General features: G+C 45.6%; 1 protein-coding gene across 1 annotated transcript in view; it reads left to right on the top strand.

Annotated features, from left to right (window-relative positions):
* The window catches only part of LOC143782404 (enoyl-CoA delta isomerase 2-like), a 21,786-nt gene extending 5,009 nt beyond the window's left edge, over positions 1-16,777 (top strand). The window contains exons 4-5 of the mRNA XM_077269806.1: positions 14,363-14,506; positions 16,527-16,777. Of these exons, the coding sequence (XP_077125921.1) occupies positions 14,363-14,506; positions 16,527-16,682 (300 nt within the window). The 3' untranslated portion in view covers positions 16,683-16,777. The remainder of the gene's footprint in view (positions 1-14,362; positions 14,507-16,526) is intronic.
* The last annotated feature ends 493 nt before the right edge of the window (positions 16,778-17,270 follow it).

Raw genomic sequence — 17,270 nt, 5'->3', positions numbered from 1 at the left:
AATGTCCTTGAATGGACAGGTCAATATTTATCACAAATTCTTTTTAAAATGGTTCATTGAGGTAACCATTTTTGTTCTGCTCTTCACAATCCCCCCTTTGACATATTCCATTCAAAACCTTGTCATATAGACGATCATTTTAGTCATTCTTTTTGTGATATTACAACAAAAAAAAAAACAAAAAAACTTTATATTCTCGCATCCATTACACAAAATTTATTTGTGCATACCGAGATACCCTTGAGTACAACCTTGAATAATACATATATAATTACAATAACCATAACTATGTATTAGGCTTTGCATAATCCCGGTAACCCACCCACCGATCCCTCTGAACCAATTGGCCGGGTTAAGAAAAGAAAAGGTATCTGACCACCAGCTATCCTTATTTTTGTCATTGTCTTTGTCATACTGATCCCTGAGTCGTTGTACGTCTTCTAATTTAAATCTCATACTCATAGTACTATTTGGGTCTATATAATGACAGCAGGTGGGTCCGATGATTTGACACATACCCCCTTGTGAGGCAGTTAGGTAATCCAATACCAGGGTATGTTGGTTAGTGATTATTATAAGCTGATTCTGTACAGCTATACTAGTATTTAATATGTCCAATATATCCCAAATCTGATCATCTAGATAATCCGTGGCTCTAACTAATTTATCCCACATCTGTGTTAACATAGGATAAATAAAAATGGTACTAGCAATTTTGTTGGGAATTCCCATTTGTACTATATGCGGCCTCCCCGAGGGACGTGGTGAGTTATCTGCAGCTCTTTTATACAATGTGTGCTTGGGCACGGCTTGCATATTCACTTGTTTATTTGAAATTATGAAAGTAGCCGGGGTTAGGCGTCCTAATGTACAAGTACCCTTTATACCTACGGGAAGCCATTTATATGCTCCTTCTCCGCATATCTAAAATGTACCCTCAGGCAGATCCCACAAAGCTGAGTGCTGCAATACCAATCTGTGAGCCAAATCCACAAAACTAGATACATTCTGAAGCATACACCAAGAGGGTTTTTGTCCCAAGGGGCTACAGTACCCGGCTGCGGGATTCCCACATACATGCATTCCGTTGACATACTCATTGGATTCATTACAAACCAGGTTCCCCGGCTTACTTGTACAACTGTTTGCATCACCTTGGGGGAACAACTCGGAATGTTCCCATTTTCTATTATGTATGTATCTTTCCAATACTGTAGGTTTGAAAGCATCAGAGGAAGGGGTGGTTGTACTGAAACTGAGCTGTAGATTTTCAGTGGGGACCTGTCCTAAATCAGTTAATCCAGTCTTATTCCTAGGTACCCATTTTCCTCCCTTGAATGCTAAATATTGTAAGTTGCCTATTTTTCCTGTAAGATTGCCCTGCCACCAAGGAAATTCTACCCATCCCACAACTGGTATGGCGATTGTAGTATTCCATAGTCTAGTATTGCCAGGTTGGTTGTTGGCCAGGTTGTCTGAACAATTAGGCCAAGCGAATATTTCTTCAGCTGACACGGGAACTGCTAGAAAAGGTATACTTGTGGCTGATACTGGTGAATGGGTACAGATCCAACAATCTGCCAGGGGTTGCGTATTATTTAACAAGTCATGCACTAATTTTCTATGATGTTGTACGAATCTATTGTTCAAAGGGGCTAGAGAATTCAGTCTTTCCCATGCCTCCGTTGAGGTTAACATTATTAACATCAATATCATGAGTCTTATACTGCTTTTTTGCAATGGCTTGCATGTATCCATGATGCCTTTCCTTCAAGCTTGACTGCTGTCGGAGTTGTTAACAGGACTTGGAAAGGTCCGTCAAACCTCGGTTCCAGAGTCTTTCTGGTGTGTCTTTTCACGTAGACTTGATCACCAGGTTCCAACTTGTGGCCTCCTTCGAGATTTTCTGGATCTGGAAGGGAAGCAAAAACTTGCGAATGCACTTTAGTTAAACGTTTTTGTAATTCTTGTACATAAGCAGTTAAAGTCTCAGTATTCAACATCAGTTGTTGTGGAAAATAACAGCCCAAATTTGCTGCTCTACCAAAAAGAATCTCATGTGGTGACAGCTTAGCCTTCCCCCTTGGGGCGTTTCGGATGGAATACAGGGCAAGTGGTAGACACTCGGTCCAAGGCTTTCCTGTTTCTGCCATGGCCTTCTGGATTTTTAATTTTATTCTTCCATTTAATCTTTCCACTTTACTTGAACTCTGTGGGTGATACGGAGTGTGAAACTGGTTTTCTACTCCCAACATTTTCATAACATTCTGGAATATTTCCCCAGTAAAATGGGTACCCCTATCTGACTCGATCACCTCAGGCATGCCGTAACGGGGTATCAGTTCATGTGCTATTTTAATGGCAGTAGTTTTTGCTGAGGCTTTACGAACTGGATAAGCCTCTGGCCACCCTGAGAACATGTCCACACACACAAGCACATATTCGTATCCATTGTACCTAGGAAGTTGGATGTAGTCGATCTGGAGTCTTTGAAAGGGATACAGTGGTCTTACATGATGCTTGGTTGGGGTTTTAATGGTCTGACCTGGATTGTGTGCCAGGCATATAGCGCATGCAGCACACATGTTCCGAGCAAAATTACCAAAGCCTGGAGCCAACCACCTTTCTTTTACCTTGAGCGTCATACCATTTGCCGACACATGCGTGGGTAGGTGGAGGTCACTTGCCACTGCGGGGTACCAGGCTCTGGGTAAACACAACAAAGTTCCTTTTTTCCATAATCCTTGCTGATCTTCTGCCCCTTTTTTCTGCCACTGCCCTCGTTCTTCGTCGTCTACCTGTTTCTGAGCTTCCTTCAATCTCTCCTCATCATCTTCAGAGCTATCTAGTGTGTGGGCATGATGTAAGGGTTTACGTGCTGCCTGTTTTGCTGCCTTGTCGGCTTTATCGTTACCCCTGGCTTCCTCGGTGTCGAGTCTCACATGTGCAGCTACCTTTATCACCGCTATTTCTTTAGTTTCTTGTGCTGCCTCCAGAATCTGTCTAATGAGGGAGGCATGTTTAACAGGTTGGCCTGAAGCAGTCATATAACCTCTGGCTCTCCATATTACGCCAAAATCGAAAATAATGCCATGTGCATATCTAGAATCAGTGTATATGTTTGCTGTCTGATCTTTGGCTATTTTTAGAGCTTCAACCAATGCCGTAAGTTCTGCTTCTTGTGCAGACTGATTAGCAGGGAGAGGTTCTGCTTTCAGCACTTCATGCTGAGTTACTACCGCATAACCTGTATGAAATTGTCCATTCATATCTGCATATCTACTGCCATCTATGAAAAGTTCAAATGTAGCATTACAGAGTGGCTTGTCACGTACATTACATAAGCCCTGAGTCTCTTGTTCCATTAATTGTACACAACAATGCATTGACTTTGATGGGTCAAAGGAGTTGGAGAGTGCAGTTTCCTCAGGTATGGTACCCCCCTCAGACTCTAAAGGGAGCAAAGACGCGAGATTAAGAGTCTGAATCCTGGCAAAGGAAATGTTGGGCGGCAGTAGTAGGGAACATTGGAGACGGAGGTGTCTGGCCATTGAAATATGTTTAGGTTGGACCTGGTTAAGAATGCCATGTACATCATGAGTGGTCTGAACTAGAAGTGGGTGATCAAGAACAATCTCAGAAGCTTTATCTAATAACAGTGAAATTGCGGCTACTTAACACCCTAGGAAAACTAAACTTTTAGCTAAGGTACACTGACTCTAGTTGTATCCTGCATCAGGTGAACGAAACCATGTTGTCCGTCCAAACTTCAAGGTCAGCACACTGTATAACATGACACTCCATCGTGTACATCCGTTATCTGTCCATGCTTACTCGCCTATCTTAGCTCACGTAACAACACCCTTTATCTAATCTAAGATGCACAGGAAAACAAACAAACAAAGTCAGTTTTACAGCTGAACTTCAAAGCTTAGGTGAACACACACTTCCCTACCTATCTTAGTTCAAGCAACAAATCAGAGCATCCATGGATGTGACTCTATTATCCTGTGATCTGTGTTACTCTTATCATTATGAATTCTATGGAAACCTGGAGTTAAAAACCACAGGGGGGTCTGATAGAAAACAGCAAAAAAAAAAAAAAAAAAACAACTAACAAATCCTATTATCATTGCAATCACATTGCACCTCAGATAAGGCCCTTCTGCCTCCTGTCTAAAGGTACCGTCACACTAAGCGACGCTGCAGCGATAGCGACAGCGATGCCGATCGCTGCAGCGTCGCTGTTTGGTCGCTGGAGAGCTGTCACACAGACCGCTCTCCAGCGACCAACGATGCCGAGGTCCCCGGGTAACCAGGGTAAACATCGGGTTGCTAAGCGCAGGGCCGCGCTTAGTAACCCGATGTTTACCCTGGTTACCAGCGTAAAATGTAAGTACATACTTACATGCGTCCCCCGGCGTCCGCTTCCTGTAATGACTGAGCGCCGGCAGTAGCAGGGCACAGCGGTGACGTCACCGCTGTGCTGTGCTTTCACTTTCAATTTGCGGCGCTCAGTCAGTGTGGGAAGCGGACGCCGGGGGAAGCATGTGAGTATGTGCTGTTTGTTTTTTTTTACATTTTACGCTGGTAACCAGGGTAAACATCGGGTTACTAAGCGCGGCCCTGCGCTTAGTAACCCGATGTTTACCCTGGTTACCAGCGTAAAATGTCGCTGGTATGGTTGCTTTTGCTGTCAAACACGGCGATACACGGCGACCTAGCGACCAAATAATGTGCAGACCTTCTAGCAGCGACCAGCAATTTCACAGCGGGATTCTGATCGCTGCTGCGTGTCAAATACAGCGATATCGCTACCTAGGACGCTGCAACGTCACAGATCGCTGGCGACGTTGCTTAGTGTGACGGTACCCTTAACCACACTGGTCTAACAATTCATTTCAATAACAAAAGAGCAAACTTAGCAAATAGAAGAAGAATAAAAGGAGCTAAAACAAAACAAACAATGAAAGACCAGAGACCAGATAGAAACTCTATAATCTGAGTTTACATCAAGACCTCACTATCCTCCCTGGTTGTAATTGGCCATTTTGAGGAGTTTGCCCGTGGCTTGGGACAGACTGAGAGAAAATGCCATTATGTCTGTGAAAATGCCTGTGCTCCCTGACAATATTGCTAGGCCCCTCACAATTACTTGTGCAGTAACAGTTCCTTGCAATATGTCCAAAGTGACCACATTTAAAACATTTCACAGAATAATATTTCCTCTCCTTCATCGTACCCGGCCATTTGCAGTACCTGGCAATATGGCCGGAGCCAGCACAGGCATAACATGTAACACATGCCAAGCCTGATTTATGGGCCCGGACAGAACATACCTCCCTCTGTCTGGAACTTTTAAACTCTTCCATTACTAAGGATGCACTCTTAACAATGTCACGTTTGAACTTTCTTTGTAATTTAGACAGCACATATCTGTCATTACTTTTTATTATTGGATCAAAATTTGATAAAATATTTGATCCCTCACCTTTTCCATCACTCCCCCCTTTTTGCCCTGCACAGGGCACAATTGGTCGGGGATCTGACCTTGTGTTCAGAGACAAAGAGAAGGCCGGCACCACATTTGAAAAATCATTGATGATATTTTTCAGACTAGTAATCAGTTGGGAACTAGTATCCAGCTCCATACTGCACTGATTAACAATGGCATCACTGGCTGCTGCCATTTCCTTCACAGCTCTGACCTCAGCCCCAGACTGAATCAGCTGGGCTTCCATATCAACACAATGATTTTTCATTTTCAGCAGTTGTGATTCAAGACTAGCAATCTGCTTTTCTCTGTCTACATTATACTGTTCATTCTCTGCCAGTTGTGTCTGTAAGGCACACACTCTCTGCACATTAGTCACACAACACTGGCAGTGGAAATTTTGGGAATCTGCATTACACAGGGATTCCTCATACACACAGATCAGTTTAGCTAAATGCACATGCTGTCATGCCCACATGCTTGTTCCAATAGGGCAGACCACAGCATTTCTGCTACCCTAGAGACATCAATCAACGCTTGGATCTGATCTATCCATTTCTTGTCTCTGATTATGCCCTTCTTTTTTTTTTTTCCTGAATTCCTTCCCATTTTTTTCTACTAAAAGCTTCTGCCCTAGTAACTCCAAACTTACTAAAAATCTTTCTCAGCCCCTTAGTGGCATCTTCACCACTTCTCTCCTTTATGATAGTATAGATATCTAATTCTTCTGGTTCCGACTTTGTTTGCTTATTCCCCATTTTCCCCATTATCCTGAGCTTTCTTGCCCTAGGTGGCGTTTGGGTATGAGAATACCTCGTTACCTTCTTCCTAAGGAGCTAGGATGTCTTTTCTTGCCCTAGGTGGCGTTTGGGTATGAGAATACCTCGTTACCTTCTTCCTAAGGAGCTAGGATGTTTAACGGCTTCTGCGTACCGTGTTGATGTAAGAAAATCCTGATTCCTACACCTATAGCAAACAACACAAATGCAACCAGACAGAAAAAGAAAAAGAACATACAACGTATCTTGTCCCAGGCTAATTTATCTGTCCTGGGCTCATACTATCATACACAACGTATTCTTGTCCCAGGCTAATTTATCTGTCCTGGGCTCATACTATCATACACTTATCCGTCACCAGGTTTTTGTCAAAGACAGGGTCAGAGATTGAACCATAGGCGCGGAGGTCTCCCCGAAAGGACGCAACCACGTTGCCCAGTGGGACAGTCACTTCTTCTGTTTCAACACCCTGGGCGGCTTATAGGGCTATTCCCAACTTCCACACACCTTTTATTCACATTCACTCTCATTCAATGCCGTACTCCGTGAGGTGATCAATTCCTAAATAGTTCAAGAACCCGAGCTATAGGTATCCTCCTCTACTAGAACTACCCGCTAAAGAACACGACACAGAAAATCTTACGGACAGTGCAGGGCAGATATAAGAGATCTAACAGTGTCTCTTACCTGGCCAGGTTTTTGTTCATCTGCCGTCCATTATCCCAGATTCTCTTTTCGTTCGTATTCTGCCGGTGTTCTTGAAGGAATACACAGACCTCGGGTCCCTGTTCAGGCGCCAGGAAATGTCAAGATCACACTCAGTCGGAGCAGCATTTGGAAGTGGGGAATCACCAGAAATAATACACAAGACACGTCTTGTATAGTGTATCACTGGGAAGTCTCTGAAGCACGCCTGCCTTCAAGGTGCTATCCCTTCTTTATATAGTTGTATCGGTAGGTTCAGTGGTTATACAAGTTTTGCATGTTTAAACAAAGAGACAAAACAGGAAAGAAAGAAAAAACTGTTTCGTGGGCGGCAGTTTCACAACAAACAGTACAAAGGCAATTCCACAGACAAGAAAAACAGGATTTCATACTATAGCTAAAATGTCCTTGAATGGACAGGTCAATATTTATCACAAATTCTTTTTAAAATGGTTCATTGAGGTAACCATTTTTGTTCTGCTCTTCACAGAATAGAAGGCAAACATTACAATTCCATCCTGTCTTTCCTTTTTTTTGTGCCATTTACTGTTCCGTTACAATGATAAAATCTGAAAAAAGCCTATTCATGTTTATTACATTATTAAAAAAATAATAATTTTTAAGGTGTTGTACATATTCTGAGCGCTGTAACTTTTGATAGTTTTCTGACAGGGCTTGCTGTTTTATTGCTATGATTTGGGTATTTCGCTTTTTTTTTTTTTTGGATGATGAGATGGCAGCAATTATGGCATTATATTTAGTATTTTTTAATGGTATTGTATATGTGGTGCCGTACATGGGAAAAGGGTTACGTTCATACATAAAAGTACACAAACTGACAGACTGGTACATAAGGGGACTGGATCCTGCCCTCACAGGCAAGGGATCTAAACATGTATGAGCCAGATCGATCATGTAACATACAGCAGAGCTCTTTTATTGTAGTGTATTATTCCTGTTAAGTGAGGCATCGCCAGCCATCCTTTTAGGCGTCTGGAAGATAATTGTCGGCGCCTGTGGTGCCACAGCAACCCATGATGATCCCGCAAGATTGGGAGGCTGGGCAATGGAATGAAAACAGATTCCCCCTTCCCTCTGTCATCCACTTGAATGCCAGGATCAAAATTATCGCCAACCCTGGTAGTGGTCGCCTGGCTGTCGATCAGTGGGGTTCCTTTGGTGATTGTGCAGATACAAGAGCTGCGCCATCCCAATAATGTGCATAAGAGAAAGAAAGGGGGGTTGGTACCGTGTTAGCCAGTTTAAAAAAAAAAAATAATGCTCTCAGTGAGAAAAACAAGATAATCTCGTTGTTATGATATATTTTGTTTCTTCAGAAACTTTATTATACCATGCCTGAGGAAGGGACCCAAGAAGTCTCAAAATTGCTTTGTAACATAATTTATTTTTTCTTTATCGCTTCATTGTGGGACACAGGACAACCATGGGTGTATGCTGCTGCTGCTAGGAGGCTGACACTATGCAAAAAAGGAAAAAGGTGTAGCTCCTCCCCGGCAGTATACACCCACCGACAGGCACCAAGCACCTCAGCTTGTGCTTAGTGTCTGTAGGAGGCGGACCTGGATCTTCAGATCCGCTGCTAATCTTGATTCCTTTACAGGTTTTGTTGTTTTTATTAACATTTTGGCTTTTCTTTTTCAGATACAGCATTCAGGGATTCAGGGTGCAATCTTTCACCCTGCCTCCCCAGGAGGGCGGCTGAGTGACCAGTGTGGTGTCGTCCGCATTGCAGCTCTCAGACCGCCGGCAGGACACTATCCCCTGTCACCCTCCCAGGTGCTCCAGGGTCTTTATGGTGGCGGTCCTTGCCAAACAGTCCCCCTCACCCCTCTCCTCGGAGAGGGCTGAGAGGAAGACAGTGGTCACCAGCGGTGACCCTCCCCCTTGTTTTGGGGTCGAGGCTGTCTTCTGAACGAAGGATTCTGTTCCAGTTACCCCTCTCTCATCGGGCCCCTGGTCTATCCTCTCTCCCTCTACCTGTGGAACCGGAACATGCAGGTACCAGCGCTTCAGCAGCCGCTCCCCCGCAGCAGTATTTCCCTGTCTAAATGTACAGTGCTTTCACACAGAGTCACGGCCGTTTTTTACTTTCACTTTCACCGCTGCGGCCGGCCACGCCCCCTCCGATAGGCCACGCCCACTCCTTTTTCGGCGCTCTTTTCCTCCTCCACTCAGAGGGGTTTTTACATCCCGGGCACACCCTTCCCTTTCAGTACAGCCCTATCAGGAGCCTTGGCTTATTCCTCTCAGTACAGCACCGCCCCTTCTTCTCTGCTGGCACTCCCTGCTTCAGCAGCTCCATGCACAGGAGACATCGTGTGTTGGGGTACACGGACAACTCTGCTCTGCGGTGCGGTAGGATTGCGACGCTATATTGGCTTCTCCCTGGTATTATCCATACCACTGTAGGCCCTTTAGCCTTTTCTGTAGTATAGTGCTGCAGAATATCCTTATGTCCAACTCTTCTGGAGCCTTCTTTACCAAACCTACCATAACTCACTACGCCTGTGCTCGTTGTAAGATAAAGTGGTCTGTAGGCCAATCGTCGCCTCTCTGGCAGTCCTGCAGTCCTCCTGCCATGTCTGCCCCGCAGGAAGATTCTGACTCTCGGGATGGGGGCGCTCCCCCTCCCCCTGAGTGGGCCGTTGCTATCTCGCAGTCGGTCTCTGATTTGACTAAGGTATCTCAGTCCCTGGTCCAGGCGCTTGAACGTCTTCCACAGCCTTCAGCCACCAGCGCTCCGACCGTCTTCGATGGTGAGTCGGCCGCACCTGACCCTGAACCACAGGGAGACAAATCAGCCAGCCGCTCTAGAAAGAGGACTCTGTATGGCTCTTCGTCTGGTTCTCCAGGTCCCTCCACAGCGCTCAAGCTGCTCTCCTCCTCCCAATTCCCCTCTTCGGAGGAGGACATTGGGTCTGATGCGGACTCCCAGTCCGGTTCTGACTCCGATTCGTAGATAGTCTTATTTCGGCTATATCACTAACCCTCAAACTAAAACAAGACGAGGTTTCCCCCCAGGATTCCTCTGTCTCCTTTAAGCGGGTGAAGCGTCCCTCTCGCTCCTTTCCTACCCATGAGGAGTTTGAGTCTACCCTGTCTAAACACTGGGAACATCCTGAAAAACGTTTTTCGGGTAGAAAACATCTGGACGTGCTCTATCCCTTTAGCGCCGATCTTCTCTCCAAGTGGGCTGAATCTCCCAAGGTCGATCCACCGATCTCCCGTCTATCCTCCAAGACTGTTCTCTCCTTACCGGACGGTGCGTCGCTTAAGGACGCATCGGACAGACAAATTGAGGCGCTGGCCAAATCAGCTTTTGAGGCAACGGGTGCTTCCCTCTGCCTCAGCTTTGCTTCCACATGGGTGGCTAAGGCCATATCTGCCTGGGCCAAGATTCTCCGCCGAGGCATTTTGGCTTCGGCCTCCCCTACCGAGCTGGCTGACCTCACCGACCAGATTAACCACGCAGGGAAATACCTTCTCACTGCCTCCTTAGATGCAGCAGCCTGTTCAGCCAGGGCAGCAACGTTGTCGCTATGCGCCGCATTCTTTGTCTCAAAGCATGGAATGCAGATGCTACTTCCAAAAAGTCTCTCACCAACTTGGCGTTTCAAGGTTCCAGGCTTTTTGGCACTCGTCTGGATCAAATTATCTCAGATGCGACTGGGGGCAAGAGTACCTCTCTCCCCCAGTCCAAGCCAAAACGCTTCTTTAACCCAAAGGCTCCTCGAACATTTCGCCCCTTTCGTCCGTTTGCAGCCTTAGATTCCTCTTCGCAACAAGAGTGACCCGCTTCCACGGGTGAACGTAGAAAACCCTCTTACAAGCCAGCTCCCATGTGGAGATCCAGGGCTCCACCTCCCCAGGTCTTCCGGACCTCGTTCCAACAGATACCGTTCCAAGTGACGGGTCGCCCCCACCTGGGAGTCTTTCCAGGGTGGGAGGCAGGCTTCTTCTCTTCAAAGACACCTGGCTGTCAGTGATCAGCTACGCCTGGGTCAGAGAGATTATCACCTTCGGGTACAAGATCGAATTTTCTACCCTCCCGGAAAATCGCTTCTTTCTCTCTCGCCCCCCCAAAGCAACCGTCCCATTTACCCAGCTTGCTTCAAGCCGTAACGTCTCTGGTCGCCGCCGGAGTCGTAATTCCCGTTCCTCCCGAAGACCGTTTTTGCGGGTTCTACTCGAACCTTTTTGTAGTCCCAAAGAAGGACGGGTCTCTTCGCCCTATCCTGGATTTGAAGCTTCTGAACCGCCACGTCCGACCTCGCCACTTCAGAATGGAATCCCTGTGGTCAGTAATCGCCGCCATGGAACCCGGGGAGTTCCTCTGCTCGGTCGACATCCAAGATGCGTACCTTCATGTCCCCATCTGCGTACGGCATCAGAGATTCCTTCGGTTTGCTGTCGGGGACAATCACTACCAGTTCACGGCTCTCCCCTTCGGTTTAGCGTCTGCCCCCAGGGTCTTCACCAAAATCATGGTGGCGGTCATGGCCCTCCTTCGTTCCAGGGGGATCCTCGTTATCCCCTACCTGGACGATCTGTTGATCAAGGGGTCCTCTCGTCTAGACTGTGCCCACAGTCTCCAGGTCTCCCTGGACACCCTGACCCGTCTCGGCTGGATTATCAACCGGACCAAATCCTCTCTGATTCCATCCCAACGACTGTCCTTTCTGGGCATGGTGTTCGACACGAACTTAGCTCGGGTCTTCCTCCCAGAGAACAAGTTCTCAGTACTCCTCAAGGCGGTCCGCCTTCTCAAACGCCCAGCCCCTCAGTCACTACGTTTCTGCATGGGAATCCTGGGAAAGATGGTGGCCTTCAAGGAGGCTGTTCCTTTCGCCCAGTTCCACACCCGCCCCCTCCAACTATTCCTCCTATCCACCTGGAACAGGTCCTTGGACTCCCTAGACCGTCCCGTCCACCTTCCTCTCCAGGTCCGTCAGTCCCTAACCTGGTGGACGTTGTCCTCCTCTCTCCTGAGAGGAAGATCATTTCTTCCCCTTCAGTGGCAGGTCATCACCACCAATGCCAGCCTTCTTGGGTGGGGAGCAGTCTTCCGACAACACACGGCTCAGGGCCGTTGGACCACCCAGGAAGCTCTCATTCCCATCAACCTTCTGGAGATCAGGGCAATCTTCCTTGCGTTAACCCGCTGGCAGTCTCTTCTGTTAAATTTTCCCGTCCGCATCCAGTCGGACAATGCCACGGCCGTGGCGTACTTAAACCACCAGGGCGGGACTCGCAGCGGCCAAGTAATGGCAGAAGTGGCAAAGATTCTTCGGTGGGCGGAACGCCACGTTCCGGTCATATCAGCCGTTCATATCCACGGGGTCGAAAACTGGGCAGCCGACTGTCGCCAGGGCCTAGCAGCGGGCGAGTGGTCTCTCCACCCCGCAGTCTTCAATCAAATTTGCCTCCGCTGGGGTACGCCAGACGTCGATCTTATGGCGTCGCGGATGAACCACAAGGTCCCTCAGTTTGTCGCCAGGTCCTGGGATCCTCTTGCCGTCGGCCACGATGCCCTGGTAATTCCATGGTCCCAGTTTCAGTTTCCCTACCTGTTCCCACCCCTCCCCTTGATTCCAAGGGTGGTAAAGAAGATCAAGTTGGAAGGGATTCCAGTCATACTGATAGCGCCGGACTGGCCAAGGCGGCCGTGGTACGCCAAGCTCGTAAACATGCTCGCGGACACTCCTTGGAGACTCCCAGATCGGCCAGATCTCCTCTCGCAGGGACCTCTCTACCACCAGAGTTCTCAGTCGCTGAGTTTAATGGCATGGCCGTTGAGGCCGCAGTCTTGAAAAACTCTGGTCTCTCTTCCCAGGTCATACAGACCATGATCAGAGCCAGAAAACCGGCTTCTTCCCGTATCTACCATAGGTACTGGAAAGCGTTCTTTCGCTGGTGCGAAACCAATGAGGTTTTTCCAATGTCCTTTTCTCTTCAGGCTGCTCCCTTTGAGCCTCTTCATGACATGCCCTTTTCCCTTCTCTCTTGGAAGGTCGCCTTCCTCATTGCCATTACATCCATCAGGAGGGTCTCCGAGTTGGCAGCCCTGTCATGTCGTTCCCCTTTCCTGATTCTTCATCAGGATAAGGTCGTTCTTCGACCGGTTCCTGAATTCCTTCCCAAGGTGGTCTCGGCTTTTTCACATCAACGAAGGCATTGTCCTTCCATCATTTTGCCCTTCTCCGGCTCATCCTTTGGAGAAGTCTCTTCACAAGCTTGACGTGGTCAGGGCCATTCGGGTCTATCTTTCTAGAACCGCTCCCTTCCGTCAATCCGATTCTCTCCTTGTCGTTTCTGAAGGTCGTCGGAAGGGCTTTCAAGCGTCTAAATCCACCATTTCGCTCTGGATTCGCTCGGCAATTTCAGAATCGTACCGTGTTCATGAAGCACGTCCTCCCCCGGGGGTGCGAGCTCACTCCACCAGAGCTGTCGGAGCTTCTTGGACTGTTCGCCACCAGGCCTCCGCCTTACAAGTTTGCAAGGCCGCAACCTGGTCGTCTTTGCACACGTTTACGAGGTTCTATCGGGTTCATACCCAAGCCTCGTCCGATGAAGGTCTTGGTAGGAAGGTACTGCAGGCGGCGGTCGCACACCGGCCGACCTGAGACCTTTTCTCTCTTCCTTTCTACCCACCCCTTTCCGGGACTGCTTTTGGACGTCCCATGGTTGTCCTGTGTCCCCCAATGAAGCGATAAAGAAAGAGGGATTTTTGGTACTTACCGTAAAATCTCTTTCTTGGAGCCTTCATTGGGGGACACAGCACCCTCCCTACTGGTTTGTTCTGGTACCGTGTTTGGGGCCTGGAGACCCTAGTTGAGTTGGTACTTTTACTGTTATGAGTTCTGTCGCTTCTCCTACTGCTTTTTGCACTAACTGAGGTGCTTGGTGCCTGTCGGTGGGTGTATACTGCCGGGGAGGAGCTACGCCGTTTTCCTTTTTTGCATGGTGTCAGCCTCCTAGCAGCAGCAGCATACACCCATGGTTGTCCTGTGTCCCCCAATGAAGGCTCCAAGAAAGAGATTTTACGGTAAGTACCAAAAATCCCTCTATTTTTCTTAGCCATTAAAAGGTATCAGAACTAGTAGATTATCTTGTTTTTCCCACTGAGAATAATGTGCATGTAATGCCTCCTGCAGCAAATATGTTGCTGAAGCTTTGGCTTATTGTGCAAAGTCTTAGTAGTACAATAAATAAATAATTGGTACAGATTGTAGGATTGGTGTTCAGATTTAGCCTCATTGTAACTTGAGGCAAAAGATGTGTCATTTCTTTCAGTGTTTGCCATTTGGGGGCTTTTTTATACCATAGATCAGTGTGTGATTTCTGTGTCCAATGTGTTTTACAGGCTGTAGAAGTACTTCTTTTTAACAAGTTGCTGACAGCGCATGAAGCTTGCAAGCTTGGACTTGTCACTGAAGTTTTTCCGGATAGCACTTTCCAGAAGGAGGTTTGGGAGAGACTCAAGGCTTATGGTGAATTACCCAAAGATGTAAGTTTGAGCTCACAAATTGACAACCTGAGTAGATAAGTGTTAGTATCTCTAGTCTTTTGAGATGACTGCATCCGATCCCGCATCAAACATTTACTAGTCTTACTCAGTAAGCAAAAGAAAAACCTTTCCATGTGCAAAAGGATTGTGTCAAAAAAAGGTTTTTGCAAAACGAGTTCAAACACAATTCATACAAACCAGGTGATTTTTATTTTTTCTTCCTTGTTCCGACACCCATAACTTTAAAACTTATACAACTGATCCATCAAACCAAAATGTTAAGAAACATATGTATGCTCCTATATAATATAACAGATATCAGGATCAAAATTGAAGATAAATAGTCATAGTAAAAAAATAGTATCATGCTTTATTAGTATTAGAAAATTTTTTTTTACAATTGCACAATAACAAAATACGTGAGATTTACTAAACGGACAAAAAAGAGACATCCAGGGATAGAGCGGCAGTTCACGTGGTCTTTTTCAAGAGCCAGTACACAGCAATAAATGTATTCAAAAGTACATATATAATAGTGTTGTCAAATCTAACATCTAGCAATTTTTGGAATGCCTTTTCCTTTAAAAATTATCATAAACCAATTCATGTGATGTACAATATAATATACATATATTGATTAACTTTTTATGGTTATAGCACCACGTGGCAGTATTTAATATAAAAGTCAGCTTTAATATATGAAAATATCCACATAGTGAACTAAGTTAATTCAACATTGATGGTTTATATGGAGGAAAATGGGGTACATGAGGTCATAGTTGCTGTGTGAGGAGCAGAAAAATGCCGCAGCACCCTGCTAAGCTGCACCTGCGTAAAACCATCAATGTTGAATTAACTTAGTTCATGTCCCCGGAAGAAACGAGCAGCGAAACTGCGCCCGTCGGGGCGGGAGGGTGAGCACGCACCCTGATCTATTTATTGGCCAGCAACACTTACCTTCAGGTAATGGATGTTTTATATTTGACCTATTTGGGCACATTTATTGGTCATTATGTGGTTGATGCATCAGATATTATGATGCACCAATTGATATATTGATACTGCTACATCAGATCCTATTGTGCATCACTTGCCAGAGTCTTTTCATTATGGGAATTATGGCTATATATTTATCAGTATATTGACTATTACAAACACTGATTCATTTTCCTCCACAGGGGCAATATATTTATATTAATATTTATTTCATTATTAGTGGCAATGTTTTGTTTACTTGGCCTATAGGGTACATTGACCTTTTCAGGGTTTTTATTGGTTTACACATTTCCACTCCAATGCTTCTGAATTTTTTTCTGTGCTTCCCCCTCCACATTTGGAGATCTTTAGCCCTGTGTGTTTTAAGTATTTATTTTAATTATGCATTAATAAAATTGATTTTTTATTTATTATATTTTGTTGGAATTTTTTTGTCTGGTGGCAATCAGGCCACTTACAGACATTTTTTGATGTATAGTAAATTGAAGTGTCTAACAGTTATTTATTTTGGACATATTGGTATTACCCTTTAAATCTTTGTTGGTAAGTTCAATTAGAACTTTGGTATACTGGCGTAGTTTCCACGGTGCAGAGCATATGCCTCTTTTCAGGCAACTTGCATTCAGGGCTGCACACTAACTAGTTTTTATAGCTAATACTTGAATGGACACCATTGACAGAGGCATATTTGGACCTCTATTCACAAGCCGTACAGCCAAATGCTGGTGGTTTAGTGACTTCAATGCAAATGACAGGTTCCAGATAGCATTTCTGGTGCAAATCGTGTATAGAACATAAACTACGATTCTTCTTTTTATATGTTTGTCTTAAAAAGGCTAGGTATTATTTGTCATACGCCTGGCTACGTACTTGTGTTTTTATAACGTGTTCTCGGCTAAGTACATACAAGTAACTCTTTTTTATTCTGATACTAATAAGTAAGCAAAGGGGGTAATTGTGTGTCAAGATATATCAAGCATCTCCTTTTGCATCCTAATGTAATGTTGTCTGACTTTTTCTTTAGTCCTTGGCTTTCTCCAAACAACTGATTCGCGAGACAGAAAAAGAAAAGCTTCATGCCGTTAATGCTCAGGAGTGTGAACGTCTCATAGAACGCTGGTTGTCAGAGGAGTGCATGAATGCAATTATTAGTTTCTTCCAAAAGAAAGCAAAGTTGTGATTTATGTAATAATTTATAGGTGCTAATAATATATTTTTTTTTCATAATGTTCTTCATTATTTTTTAAGCTAATTAAATATTCCCAATTTATTAAACATTTCTTTTGGCTCAATAATTTTTATTGATGTATAAGTACAAAAAATGAGGTATGTATCAAATACATTGAAGTACAAAAGATATTTAAATATTCATTCGCTATTGGAAACACAAGAAACTGTGAGTTTAACCCCTTAACAACCGCCGATACGCCTTTTAACGGCGGCAGTTAAGGGTACTTAAGCCACAGCGCCGTTAATTAACGGCGCTGTGGAAAAAGTGAATAGCGCCCCCCAGAGTCGGATTTTCTCTGGGGTCTCAGTTGCCGGGGGTAGCCGAGAGCCCAGAGAACATGATTCGGGGTTTTTTTACCGACCCCCGGGTTGCGATCGCCGGTAATTAACCGTTTACCGGCGGTCGCAAAAAAAAAAGCGATTTCCCATTTAATTTCTCTGTCCTCCGATGTGATCGCACATCAGAGGACAGAGAAATGGGGTCCCCGATCGCCCCCCGATACTCACCTGTCTCCCCCGGTGCTCCTCGTGGCTCCCG

The sequence above is a fragment of the Ranitomeya variabilis genome, chromosome 6, assembly GCF_051348905.1.
Source record: "Ranitomeya variabilis isolate aRanVar5 chromosome 6, aRanVar5.hap1, whole genome shotgun sequence".
In the NCBI taxonomy this organism is placed as follows: Eukaryota; Metazoa; Chordata; class Amphibia; order Anura; family Dendrobatidae; genus Ranitomeya; species Ranitomeya variabilis.
This window is presented reverse-complemented; position numbering and strand designations above follow the sequence as displayed.